General features: G+C 35.6%; 1 protein-coding gene across 2 annotated transcripts in view; it reads right to left on the minus strand.

Moving 5' to 3' along the window:
- The window catches only part of FZD3 (frizzled class receptor 3), a 95,504-nt gene that overhangs the window by 53,396 nt on the left and 28,247 nt on the right, over positions 1 to 13,861 (minus strand). The window contains exons 3-4 of one of the 2 annotated variants that reach the window (XM_059926210.1): positions 8,204 to 8,400; positions 1,087 to 2,104 (exon numbers count right to left, since the gene is read on the minus strand). The exons of the other annotated variant lie outside the window; for it this stretch is intronic. Coding sequence (XP_059782193.1) covers positions 1,087 to 2,104; positions 8,204 to 8,400 — 1,215 coding nt within the window. The remainder of the gene's footprint in view (positions 1 to 1,086; positions 2,105 to 8,203; positions 8,401 to 13,861) is intronic. 2 annotated transcript variants of the gene reach the window in all.

The following is a 13,861-nucleotide window of genomic DNA, read 5'->3' on the forward strand; positions in this document are numbered from 1 at the left end:
TTTATTTTAAAAAAGTCTTTGCTTCTCAATCTACACATTCACATTCTCAATGCCATCATCTACTAACCTAGAGAACATGCTTTCAAAAAATATGAAAAAGTTCTTGCTTTCAAAGAGTTCACTGTCTAGTAGGGAAAAGAGACAAGTAAACAAAAGTTATCTATAATGCATAAGTACTTTAATAAAGGTATTTAAAAGGCATTAGAGAAACATAAGGGTTGGGGGAGATGAAAGGGTGGCTGGTGCACTTCGAGAACAGGGAAGCTGGAGCACAACGAACATGAGACACCAAGTGGAGGCAATTCTTTCAAGAAAACTTGTCTTAAAAGAAAGAAGAGAGGGTAATAGCTAGGAGCATAGGTTCTAGAGAGGTTTTAAGATGAGAGAGAGAAAAACTTAGCATCAATCCCTCTAAACTGCTTTCCTTGTTCCACTCCTCTCCTAGAACTAAATCCAAGCAGAGTGTGAACAAGTCACTTAGTAATTCTAAGCCTCAAAAGAGATAGATGTTTAAGAACTCTAAATTATAGAGGGAACCTGAATAAATGATCTCTAAAGTCCTCTCTAGATCTAAAATTCTATGATTCTATGATTATCTGATCTCTTTAAACTCAAAGGTAGAACACTTCAGTATGCAAAAAAGAAAAACCAAGACTAATTAAGAGATGAACTTGTTTGTATAACTGTGTCCTTTTTTTGTTTTTTGCAAAACTGTTAAAACAATCCTTACTCTGAATATCAGTAAAATTTCCACAGAAAGACACTGCCTTTTAATCAACAACTTCCCCATAAACCTGCAGACTTGTAAATAATCAACAAGCAACTATTTTGCGATAATAGAAGTAAAGTGCTTAAAAGCCCACAGCTTGGACTTGTAAAAGTCATCTTTTAAAAGGAAAATGTTTATAGAAACATGTGTATGACATTCTTACTACAATAAATTTGTTCATTATCTTCACTTTAAAATTTTAATGTACAGGTCGTTCATGAAAAAAAAACAAAATAACAACAACAAAAAAACAATCAGCTAAGGTTAGCTCTTTTCACTGTCACATATTCTGAAATTTAGAACAAGGTTTCCCTTACCTGATATGGACATGGAATGTGATATTCTCTGCAGCGTTCTTGTATCCATGTTGTTTCCCAGATGCCACGGTAAGCTTGCTCATAAAAGTAGCATCCAATTACAACCAAGAGTGGTACAAGATAAAGAATGCTGAAAACACCAATCCGGATCATAAACTTCACCAGTTTATCTTGGTTCTCCTTTTCTAATGGAATCTCAATTCGAACTCTGTTTAAGGATATGATGCCGGCTAAGAGAAGTGAAACCCCAACTACCACATACAGGCAGAGGGGTGCAAGAACAAAATACCTCAATGAATCAACATCGTAGAGGCCAACAAAACACACGCCACTGATATTGTCACCTTCAATTTTATTCATCGCTAAAAGGATGATAGTTAGAGTTCCAGGGATGCCCCACGCGCTGGCGTGAAATAGCAATGCCTTCTTCTCAATAGCTTCACTACCCCACTTTGGCACAGCTGCCAAGAACCACGTGATGGTAAGAATTACCCACCAAACGCTGCCAGCCATAGTAAAAAAATAGAGTACCATAAAAAGCATGGTACAGGCTTTATTATGAGATCCTTGGGTCACTGTGGAAGCCTTATACTGTGCAGGGCTAGATGCATTGCAGGCTACTCGGTCCTCAAGCAAAAACCCAATAAAGAAAATTAACGATACCATCATGTAGCAGACTGCATAAAATATAATAGGTCTTTCAGGATAACGGAATCTTGTGACATCAATCAAAAAAGTTAAAAAAGTAAATAATGTGGCAGAGAGGCAAATGATTGAAATCAATCCTATGAAATATCGAGCAAATGAAAGTTCTTCTCTCCTAAAGTACATATTCGGACAAGGAGGTGAACAATCACGCACGTGCAAAAAAGAATAGCCAAGATCAGGATCAATTTTCAACTCTCGGGGACACCAAAAACCATAGTCCCTCTGCACTGCCACTGGGGCTCCTTCAGTAGGATCTCCAGCTAAATTCAGATCCACAAGTCGAGGATACGGCTCATCACAATCTGGGAACCTAAAAATACAAGATGAGAACCATTTTTACTTATTGGGAACCTAATGACTTGGATTTCCAAATTTAGCACCTGTGGTTTATTCTTATGTCCTTGGAGCACATTACAATTAAGTGGAAGAAATAATGCAAATGGTGATATTTTGTTTGCGGGTCATAAAACTAGATTTTCCACAGCTGATCAAAAAAATGAAAAATTTATACTTAATTTTGTTTTGGCTTCAAAAAGATTACTCTTTATTAAAGTAGTGAGGCATAGCCATCAATAAGTAGTGTATTTATATACTATTTATTTAGGACACACAGTTTAGAGTAAGATTTCAAAATATAAATTAAAAAAAAATATATATATATATAATAAATATACATTAAAAAAAAAGCTCCAACAGAATAGTAGCTAAAAGTTACTTCTTTCTAAAGTTTAATTACAATATAGTCCTCAATTTACCCTAGACTCAAATAGAACTTTCTTAAAACTAAGAGTTAAAAATCTTCCCTAATTGCATGGCCCAAAGTGTTTTGACTTAGATTAGCACTAAAAAATCCTTACAAGTGGCTTAGTTTTAGATCTTTTCCTCCCATTTTAAATTCACTCTCTGCTTACCATATTGGTTAATTAAAGTCCTCCTAAGGTCTCTAATGTCAACTAGTTCTTTCCTACCATTACTAATGTCTCTCCAATCCACTGCATTCTCTATTCCAGTTATTCTCAAACACTGACGTGCATGAGAAAAACTTAAGGTCATTTTCAAATACAAATTCTTGGTCCTCACCACCTCAAATCCTATTTCAGTATGCCTGTGTTAGGGCCAAAGAAATCTGCATTTTGACAATTTTCCAGACTTGGGAAAGCGTCATAACCGTAGTACAGAAAAAACAGGGCTGTGCTGCAGACGTACACTATTGAGAGCACTAGTCTCATGAGCTTCCTGCAGCTTCAATTTTCTTGCCAGCATCAGTTTCTAAGCCTTCAGACTCCCACCAACTAGATATTTAGCAGTTATATGCATCAAATAGTTTCCAAGAAACTATCACTGATATTAAGTTTGCCATATATATGTATAACCTTACACTGAAGCTGATTAATCTTTTATTTTCTAATACAAACCATTTTCTTCACAGGGCTTGGATTATAAAGCCAAATGACAGAAACTTATTGCATGCAGGCATTTACTGGAATTCTACAGTATGCCAGGGCTTTAACAGAAAAAGACCCAAAAAACCAGGATCTCCATCCTTGAGTCCAAAAGGAGGCAAAAACTTGTAAACACAACACAAAATACAGCAGTGTGATATATGAAGCAATCAAAACCTATATAAAATATAAAAATGATATAAAGAAGGATTAATTATTTCAGGGGAAGAGGTTATGAAAGACTTCATGGAGTAAGTCCCTCAACACAGGATCTCTGAATCAGTATTTGCCAGTATTGGCAGTATGGCAATCAGTATTCTAAGCAAGAAATGGGAACAAAGGCAAGGAGGTTTGAACAGGGTGTGTTTAGCATTGCTGGGGCATGAAGAGTGCATGAATTGTGACAGGAGATAAGGTTTGGAGAGGTAAGCACATTCCAGAAATATATATGCATGTGTGTGTATGTATGTATGTATAAACATTGATATAAATATATCAATGGCTGTATCTGTATATCCAACTGCCAATTCACCATATACACACCCCTCACTCTTTAACCGTCCCAAAACCAAACTCTTGATTTCCACTCCTTAATTTCTCCATTTCCACAAATGGTAATCCCATTCTTCTAGTTGCTCAGGCCAAAAACCTTAGGGTCCTCCTTGAAATCCCTTCTCCCTCATATCCACCTCACAACCTACCAGCACTTCCTGTCATTCTATTTTGCGATGTATCCAGAATCTGACCACTTTCCATTTCCTCTACTGCGGCCACCCAGTCTGAGCCATTAGTACCTCATCCCTGGACTTCTGGAGTGGCTTCCAGTTTATCTCCATCTCCACACAAGAGCCAGAGTGATCCTTTAAAGACATGCCACTCCTGTGTTCATGATCATGTCTCTTCTGCTCAAAATCCTCTAATGGCTTCCCTTCTCACTCAGTCAAATCCAAATTCCGTAAGAGAGCTCTAAAGACCCACCCCCAGTCCTTTTATGATCTTATTTCCTTCCCTTCTCCCTTACTCACTTGGCTCCAGCCTCTTGGGTGTCTTGTGAATATACCAGCATGCTTCCACTTCACAGCCTTTGCACTTGTTGCTCTGCTTCTTCTGCCTGGACTGTTCTTCCCTAGATATCTACATAATCTGTTCTCTCATTTCATTCAGATTCCTGTCCCACTGCCTCCTTATTAAAAAGGACTTCCTCATAGAAAATAGAGTCCTTCTGCTTCCCCATATTGTATCACTATCACCTAACTCTATTCTTTCTTATTAGCATTCATTACCATCTGACATTATCTATTTATTTATCTCCTACCACTACCACCACAACTAGAATTTTAACTCCATAAGAACAGAGACTACGTTTTGTTCACTACTCACCTTCACTATGTACAATAGTGTCTAGCACACAGAACACATCCAATTAATATTTACTGAATTGATGATAAATTGAATACATTTATCATATAGCCCTCATATAGTTGAATAAATATTCATATAGCCTTCATCTAACTAATTAGAAAGATGACTAGAAGGAGTGTGGAAGACACTTGAGCTGGGCAAAAATGAGAGCAGAGATATCAGCTGAGCCATAACTAAAACCAGATAAGGCAGTGAGAATGAAACAGCTATGAAATTATTTAGATAAAAGCAACAGAATTTATAACTGACTGGATGTGGGAGCTTAGGTCAATGAAGGAGGACTATGCCTTCCAGGAATAAAAAAATGAGCAAGGAGTAAAATCAATTTTAGACATGTTAAAATTGAGGTATTTGAGACAAATTCAGGTTACCAATGGCTGCTGGATATGCAGATTTGGAATTTAGCAGGAAGATGCCAAGGCTACAGATTTAGATTTAGGAGCCATCAGCATATGAATAAGAACTAAAATCAGTGAGATGGGATTATCCAGGGAAAGCATGCAGAATCAAAAAAAAAACAGGAACAGAACTCTAAGAAACACCAGAAAGAGGAAGAGGATGCAAGAAAAGAAATTGAGAAGGACTGGTCTGAGATGTAGCAGACCACAACAGTTTGCACAAAATGGCCTAACGGATTTTCAGGAAAGGAGGACAGGCTAAGGTTGAGGGGAATAAGGGTCAAATGCAGAATAAAGGTGAAATATGGGTTTGAAATGAGTGACATAGATTTGGCATAAGTGCTGAGGAGAATGAGCAGAAATTTTCCTGTTGACCAAATTGGAAACTGACGAAAGACAAAGAGCAAATAGAGTTGCTATGGTTTAAAATGTCTATCAATAGGAGAATGGATAAGCAAAATACAGTATATTTATACAATGGAAGACTACTCAGCAAGAAAAAGCACTACTGATGAACACAAAAACATTAATGAGTCTTGAAAATAGAGCAAAGAACGGCAATCTCAACCTGAGCAAAAGAAGAGTTACACAACAAGTACATATTGTATGACTCCATTTGTATGAAGTTCTAGAATAGACAAAGTAATTATTGATACTTTGGAAGGATGTTAAACATCCTTCTAGAGGATGTTCCTTCCAGCGTTCCTTCCAGAGGATGGTATAGACAAGGACTGACCAGCAAGGAGCATGAGAGCATGAGGTAATGGGAATGATGATGTTCTACATCTTTCTGAGGATTTGGCTTACTCAGGTGCAGGCACTTGTCAAAACTCAGATATCTTTAGATTTGTGCATTTCCTTGTAAAGTTTTAAACTGAAAGAAAAAACTGTAGACAAATGTTGAATTCTAGTTAGTGAAAGACCTGATAAAATATTTGTAAGGGCAATAACTGTTGTCTCTAATATACTTTGAAATACACACAAAGAATAAGGTAGATTAATGGATCAATAGAGGGATGGACAAATGTGAAAAGCAAACATAAAACAATGGTAGAAATCTGGGTGGTAGTTAAAAAAAAGTTTCTATGGTTTAAATCATTAAATATGCAGCATAATTAATTTGTAAGAAATTAGTTGAACTGGAGATCTGAACAAGTACAGTGGAAGGAATGAGTTGAAACTGCTAGCAAAAGTATTATTTTATGTGATGGACCACAAAGCTTAACCTAAGTAAGAAAATAAATAAGATCAAGAAGGGAGCTATTAGGAGAGGGGGGGAAAAAAACCCAAAAGTCTGTGGGTGTCCATGAAGTTGAAAAACAGGTACAGTAGGAACAAGGATATGAGAGACGTGGAAGAATGAAAGATTATGAAAGATCTGTTTGCCAGAATTTAAGATTTAAGAGTTAGACAATCCCAGGCAATACTGAGGACATAAAACAGATTTAACCCTATCAAAACAAACAAAGATAGATCATAATGACACTTCTATACTTGTATATAACCTATTAAAATAAAAAGACCACTAAACAATAGGAGTTAGATACAAAAAACATAAAATAGGGTTCCTGCCCAGGTAATTCATAACTGTTGTTATAAACACCAAGAAATTTACAAACTTCTGAAAGAGGGACTATAAATATTACCAGGTTTCGGGGAGAAAGTGGATGAATGGTTTGATGGGGCTAGATAAGAGAGTATGGTAAATAGGTAGGAAATAGAGGAGACAAATATGAGAAAGCCATAATGCCAGTGAACTGACTACAAGTAACTAATACATGTTTTATTAAGTTCTTCCATCTGTCAAATGAGAGTAACAACACCTGCCTTTCACCTGTCTCCAAGGGCTACTGTCATATGATAAACAACTTAATTTTAAACATGAAGGAGAAAAAAGTGTTCTGTGCAGCACTGCCCATAATAGCAAAAACCTGGAAGTAACTTAAATGACCATCAGTAGGAGATGGCTAAATATCTATACGATGGTAATACAATTGGCCATTATATAGCAATTAAGAGGAATGAACCAGAGTTACAGATATAAACACAGACACATGTAAAAAAAATTTAATGTTGTTTATGGATATGTATATATGTAGTAAGAGTATAAAAACAAAGATAGGAATGATTAACAAAAAATTCAACATAATGATTATCTCATCTCTAGGGAGAAAAGGAGGAAATGAAATCAAGATGGGTACTAAGAAAGGAACCTTCAACTCTATCTGGATTGTTTTATTTCTTAAAAAAAGAAATCTGGGGACTTCCCTGGCAGTCCAGTGGTTAGGACTCGGTGCTCTCACTGACAGGGCCCTGGGTTCAATCCCTGGTTGGGGAACTAAGATCCCAAAAGCCATGTGGCACAGCCCAAAAAAAAAAAGAAAGAAAGAAAATCTGAAGCAAACATTGCAAAATATTAAGATTGGACAAAGCTAGGTAATAAGAGTTATATAAGTGTTCATCTAATTCTTTATCCTTGAAACATTAAGAATACAAAAGGCACAACATTATTATATAAGAAATGCAGTATTACTACTGTATATGTTATTACTAATAATAATGTTCTCTCGTACAAATCTGTAACACTGTCTGGTAAATATCCTCAAACCTTTAGGAAATGCTTACAATCTATATATTGGAAGTGATTTGAAAAGTATCTGACATTTTCTGGGTCTGGGTATGTTAATACGTGACAAAAACGGAACTGACAGGACTACTGTATTCATTGACACATTTAAATCAAAGATATTTGAGTCCCATTAAAATCATTAAACATATTTAATAATGAGGTAACAAATGATTATGTTCTCTATATTTTCTAACTTTTTTATAAATGGCATTACTTTTATAACCAGAAAAAATCTGTAAGGGAGAGAAATCAACAATCAATATCTTGATTATGTTTTTCTTAATTTGATTATTTAAAAAATTTCTTCATAGAACGTTTTTCTTTTCCCACTTTTTTCATTTAGTGCTTCCAAATTCCTAAGGAAATGAACAGCTCTGAGGCCATGAAACTGCTGTTCACAATTATGACTAATATACACACTTCAAAAAAGTTCTTAAAAACTGATGAACCAGAAGACAAATAATTTTAAATATACTGCAACATAAGTAATGGTCCATGAAAATCTATGATTTTCGCACCTACTGCATTCCATATCTTCAGGCCAAGGAACACCAAACATCTCCATGAGCTTCGAACACTCACTGTAAGCCCGCTGACAGAGCCTACGGCAGGGAAGTGTGACACGTCCGTATTCCATACAAATAGGAGCGTAGAGTGCACAAAGAAATGGCCGGAAATCCCGAGAACAATCCAAATTCACCATAGGGTGGAATGGCTAGGAGGAAGTTAAAATCAAATCATTAGATAAAGAGTTGCATACAAGTTAAAGTTTTCTACATATAATACGGCAATATTCTTTTTTTTTTTTAATCTGTTTTAAAAGATTTCTGAAGGCAATTAAAATTTTCTAAAGGGGAGTTTTTGTTTTTTTCAACAAAACCCTCTTAGCCCTATCCCTGGAGATTCTGATTTGGTTAAGTATGAGGTGTATCCCAGAATCTACACGTATATTTTAATTGTTACAGGTGATATTAACGAAAAGGCCTGGCTGAGAACCATTAACAACAATATGATCCATTTTACATAGAAAAATCCACAAAAGATATGTGTCAAATGCTCAGAAGTGTGATTAGTGCTTGGTGATGGGATTACAAGAGATTTAAATTTTCTTCTTTTTATGTATTTCAATTTCTATATTTTCTTCAATTAACGTGTATCAATAGGAGAGAGGACAAGAAGTGAAAGGAAAGGGTGGAGGAGGAAGAGAAGTAGTTATGCACAGTAGTACATATTTTGAGGGTGGGAGGTAGGGAAGAGATCTCACTTTGGTCTTACATTTTCTTTTTCTTTTTACATTAAAAAATTTTTTTAAAAAAAACGGAGTTCTTTCAATTCTGAAATCACATGATGTAAACAGAGCTCACAATATTAAGCTGATATTAAGGAAACAAAAAGAAAAAACAGTGGCCCCAAACATAAAACCATACTAAAATCATCATTATAACCATAGGAATAGATCAGTTATCCCAAGAAATGTGCATTTGGGCTTTTGACTACCAAATATTTTTTCCACTTGTTTATATAACAGTTTCAGAGTCACTGCTGACTTTGAACTGATAACAGATGTTCTCACCACCAGGCCTTTCCATTAAGACTCAATCAACTTATTTCTACATCGATATAAAACATTTTCCAGAGTCCTTCTATACACAACACAGTCAGAAAACCAAGTCTCTTAAAGAAACTGGTGTCAAAGAAGTTAACTATAATGGATGTGATAACTGATATATAACAATAAACTATATGTGACTATCACTTCCAAGTATGAAGAGGTAATTTGTGTTAGATCAATGTTTCCATCAAGAACAACTTCAAAATACAAGAAAGAAAGTTTTAAAAATACCTATTTAAAGCTATTAAAGAAGTAGTGAAGGAAAAGAACTAGAGAGACCAAGAATCTAGAGAGCTCGGAAGCATGGAGTGGTGCCCTGATAAGTGCAGCCACTTTTCCAAGGAGGTATCTGTTGAATCTGGGTATAAGGCAAGAGGCTGAGAATCAAGCTTTGCCTAGGCTGGTGCTAGAGAACCAAGAAACCAGCAGAGCTCTGGTAGTCCTGCAAGACTAGAGACAACACATGTACATGTGTAACTGAATCACTTTGCTATACACCTGAAACTAACACAACATTGTTAATCAACTATGCTCCAATTAAAAAAAAAAAAAAGACTACAGACAAAATTAGAAACAAAAGGAACAGATGGGTGAAAGGGGAAGTACCTAGAATTGGGCCTGACAAAGAGCCAGTTTTCCCTTCAAGATATTTGAAAATTCTGAAGCTACACAGGGAAGGAGGCTAGAAAGCTAAGAAGAAAGCCTCTGAAAAGCAGAGTGGAGATTTTGGAAGTTTTATCAGTATGAGGAAACGTGAATTACAGGTTCAAGTCTTGCCAGGGGAAATGGGAAATGAACATACCACACTCTCAGCTGGAAGCCCCTGAGTGACTACACTTCAGTAGCAGGGGCAAATGACAGGGAGGCAGAGACCTATGAAAAATGAAACCCAGCCTCAACTCAGCTCAGTCCCTCACTGAATTAAGGTGATCAGCCCCCATTTATCTGCTAAGCAGAAGAAAGGGTGAGCTTTCTCTGGAGTAATAATATAACATCATGTAGAACCTCACCAATATTTTGTAATGTCTACTACTCAATAAAAAATACTAGGCATTCCAAGAGACAGGACCATGTGACTGGAAAACAAAAGAAAAAATTACAGTGTTTTGGTAATCCCAGCTATTGGACTTAGTAGACAAGACTGTATATAAGAAATATGTTCAAGAAAATAAAAGATGAAGAATTCCAGAAAATTGGAATCTATCATAAGAGGAACCAAAGAGAAATTCTATAAGTGAAATACATAAATGCTGAAATTAAGAACTTATTAGATATGTCAGAAGATAGAACTGGCAGAATGGAAAACAAGGCAATAGGAAATATCCAAACAGAAGCACACAGATCAAAAAATACTGAAAAATACAGAAAAGAGCATAACAGACATGTAAAACACATGAAAAAAAATCTAAAATATGCATAACTGGAACCTCAAAAGAGGAAAGAGGGAATGAGAAGAGGCAATATATAAAAAGATGATGGGCAAGGATTTGTCAAAACTGATTAAAGACAACAACCCACAGATTCAAAAAGTTCTGCAAATCCCCAGAAGAATAAATACAATTAAAAAAACACACCTAAGCATATCTCATTTAAATTGCTGAAAACCAAAGAAAAACTTCTTAAAAGCAGCCAGTGGAAAAAGAGACACCTTACCTTCAACAGAACAACTGTTGTTGGACTTTTGAATACTATAAAACAATAGAATGACTTACTTAAAGAGCTGAGAGAAAACAACTGCTCACCATAATTCTATGGCCAGCAAAAACATTTTCAGACAGACAAAAAACTGAGAAAACTAGTCACTAGCAAACCAGCACTAGAAGACAAAAGAAAAATAATCTAAGATGAAAATTCAAAAGGAATTAAAAGCAAGAAAAGAGGTGAATATGTGGGAAAATATAAATAAATATTCTCTGTATAAACAAAAAATAATGGGGGCTTTCCTGGTGGCGCAGTGGTTAAAAATCCGCCTGCCAATGCAGGGGACATGGGTCCGAGCCCTGGCCCAGGAAGATCCCACATGCCGCGGAGCAACTAAGCCCATGTGCCACAACTACTGAGCCTGCGCTCTAGAGCCTGCAAGCCACAACTACTGAAGCCCGTGCACCTAGAACTCGTGCTCTGCAACAAGAGAAGCCAGTGCAATGAGAAGCCCGCACACCTCAATGAGAAGCCCGTGCACCGCAACGAAGAATGGTCCCTGCTCACTGCAACTAGAGAAAGCCCGCGTGCAGCAACAAAGACCCAACACAGCCAAAAATAAATAAATTTTTTTAAAAACCCTATGCAGAGACAAAAATATGAAAAGTTTAAAAAACAAAAATAATGTCTTAAAACACATACAAAATACATGTAAATTAATATGTGTAATAATAAAATGATAAAGATGGGGGTCAGAGGAACACTAATGGGAGAGTGATCAAAGTTATTATTTTACTAGAATATTGTAAGTCAAGGGTACATATAATTTCTAGGGTAAGCAATAAAAGAATGCACAACTAACAAGGTAATAAAGAGAGAAATAGAATAATACAAAAGAAGTCAAGATAGGAGAGAAAAAAGAATGCAAAACAGTTTGGAAAAATTGAAATCAAGTAATAAGATAGTAGATATTAACCCAAGTACATCACTAATTGCATTATATATAAATGGCCTAAAGACTATGTAAAAGAGTAAGGTTGTTGGACTAGGTACAAATAAATACAAAACAAAACAAAAAAACCCTATGCTGTTTACAAAGACACGTTTTTCAATATAAGGACAGAGGGCTTCCCTGGTGGCGCAGTGGTTGAGAATCTGCCTGCCAATGCAGGGCACACGGGTTCGAGCCCTGGTCTGGGAAGATCCCACATGCCGTGGAGCAACTGGGCCCGTGAGCCACAACTACTGAGCCTGCCTGTCTGGAGCCTGTGCTCTGCAAAAAGAGAGGCCGCGATAGTGAGAGGTCCGCGCTCCGCGATGAAGAGTGGCCCCCACTTGCCGCAACTGGAGAAAGCCCTCGCACAGAAACGAAGACCCAACACAGCCAAAAATAAATAAATTAATTAATTAAAAAAAAAAAAAATAAGGACAGAGATAGGTTAAAACTAAAAAGATGGCAAATAAACAATGAAAGAACCAACCAAAAACAAGACTACACTTTATGACAAGGAGTGTTCCCAGAGATAAAGAAGGTCATTTCTTAAAGACAAAATAAAAGAATCAATTCACCATGACTAAAAAGTAAATCTAAACATGTATGTACCACTTAACACAGCTTTAAATTATTTTAATAAAAAACAGAAGTAAAAGGGGAAATACACAAATCCACAATCAGAGTGAGTTTGATACACTTCTCTCAATAAGAAGAGTGAGACAAAAATTCTATGAGAATACAAAAAATCTAAACAAGTCAATTACAAACTTGACCTAAACAACATATTTATAATCATGGCACCCAACAATGAGTGGAACCTATTTAACATACACGTGGAATCTTTACCAAAACTGGCCATATTGTAAGTCCTAAAATAAGCCACAAAAAACTTCTTAGTACTAAAACCAGACTGTTCTATGACTAAAATGGAATTAAGGTAGGTATCAATTACAAAAAGAACCCTAGAAAATCCCCAACTGTTTGGCTGTTTGGAAATTAGACAAAAAAACTTCTAAATAACCCATAATCAACAAAGGAAATCATAACTGAAATTTAAATTGTATATAATTATATACCATATGTATTACATTTTAATGTTTATATATATATGTATAATCTACATATAGAATTAAGTAGTAAAGACAATAAACAAAATGTCAGCAAAAGCTATACTCAGAGGAAATTTATAACCTGATATGCATATGTCAGAAAATAAGAAAGCCTGAAAAACAATCAATGGTAAGCTCCAGCTCAAGAAGCTGGAAAAAGAATGGCCAATCAAACCTAGAGAAAGTAGAAAAAAGGCAATAACAAGTAAAAGAGGAAAAAACCCACAAATTACCAATATCAGGAATGAAGGACAGAAAATTACTAGAAATATAATGAGGATACTATAAATAATAAATTCGACATGTTAGGATGAAATGACCTAATTCCTTGGAAAAAGATCACAATTTACCAAAAATCATAAAAGAAGAAATATAAAATCTAGTTTTCTATCAACATTTATGAAGAAATTTAAGCCACCATTAGAAACTATCCCCCCAAAAAAATCTCCAAGCCAAGATGGTTTCACTAGAAAAAATTTATCAAACGTTTAAGGAAGAAGTTACAGCAATTATATACAAACTCTTCCCCAAAAAAGGAAACTTTCTCAACTCACCTCACACCTCACAAAACCAGCATAATTTTTATAACAAAACCCAACAGGGACTATATAAGAAAGGAAAATCACATTTCATGACCATAGATGTAAAAATCATATCCCAAATTAGTAAATTAATCCAGAACAATATAAAAAAGAATAATATACCACACCAAATAAAGTTTTGTTCCAAGGATACAATGCTGGTTAACATTTGAAAAATCAGTTAATGAAATTAATGGCATTCACAGAAAAAGGGCGGGAAATCACACAATCTATTCAAC

The sequence above is a fragment of the Balaenoptera ricei genome, chromosome 6 (assembly GCF_028023285.1).
Source record: "Balaenoptera ricei isolate mBalRic1 chromosome 6, mBalRic1.hap2, whole genome shotgun sequence".
NCBI classification, from domain to species: Eukaryota; Metazoa; Chordata; class Mammalia; order Artiodactyla; family Balaenopteridae; genus Balaenoptera; species Balaenoptera ricei.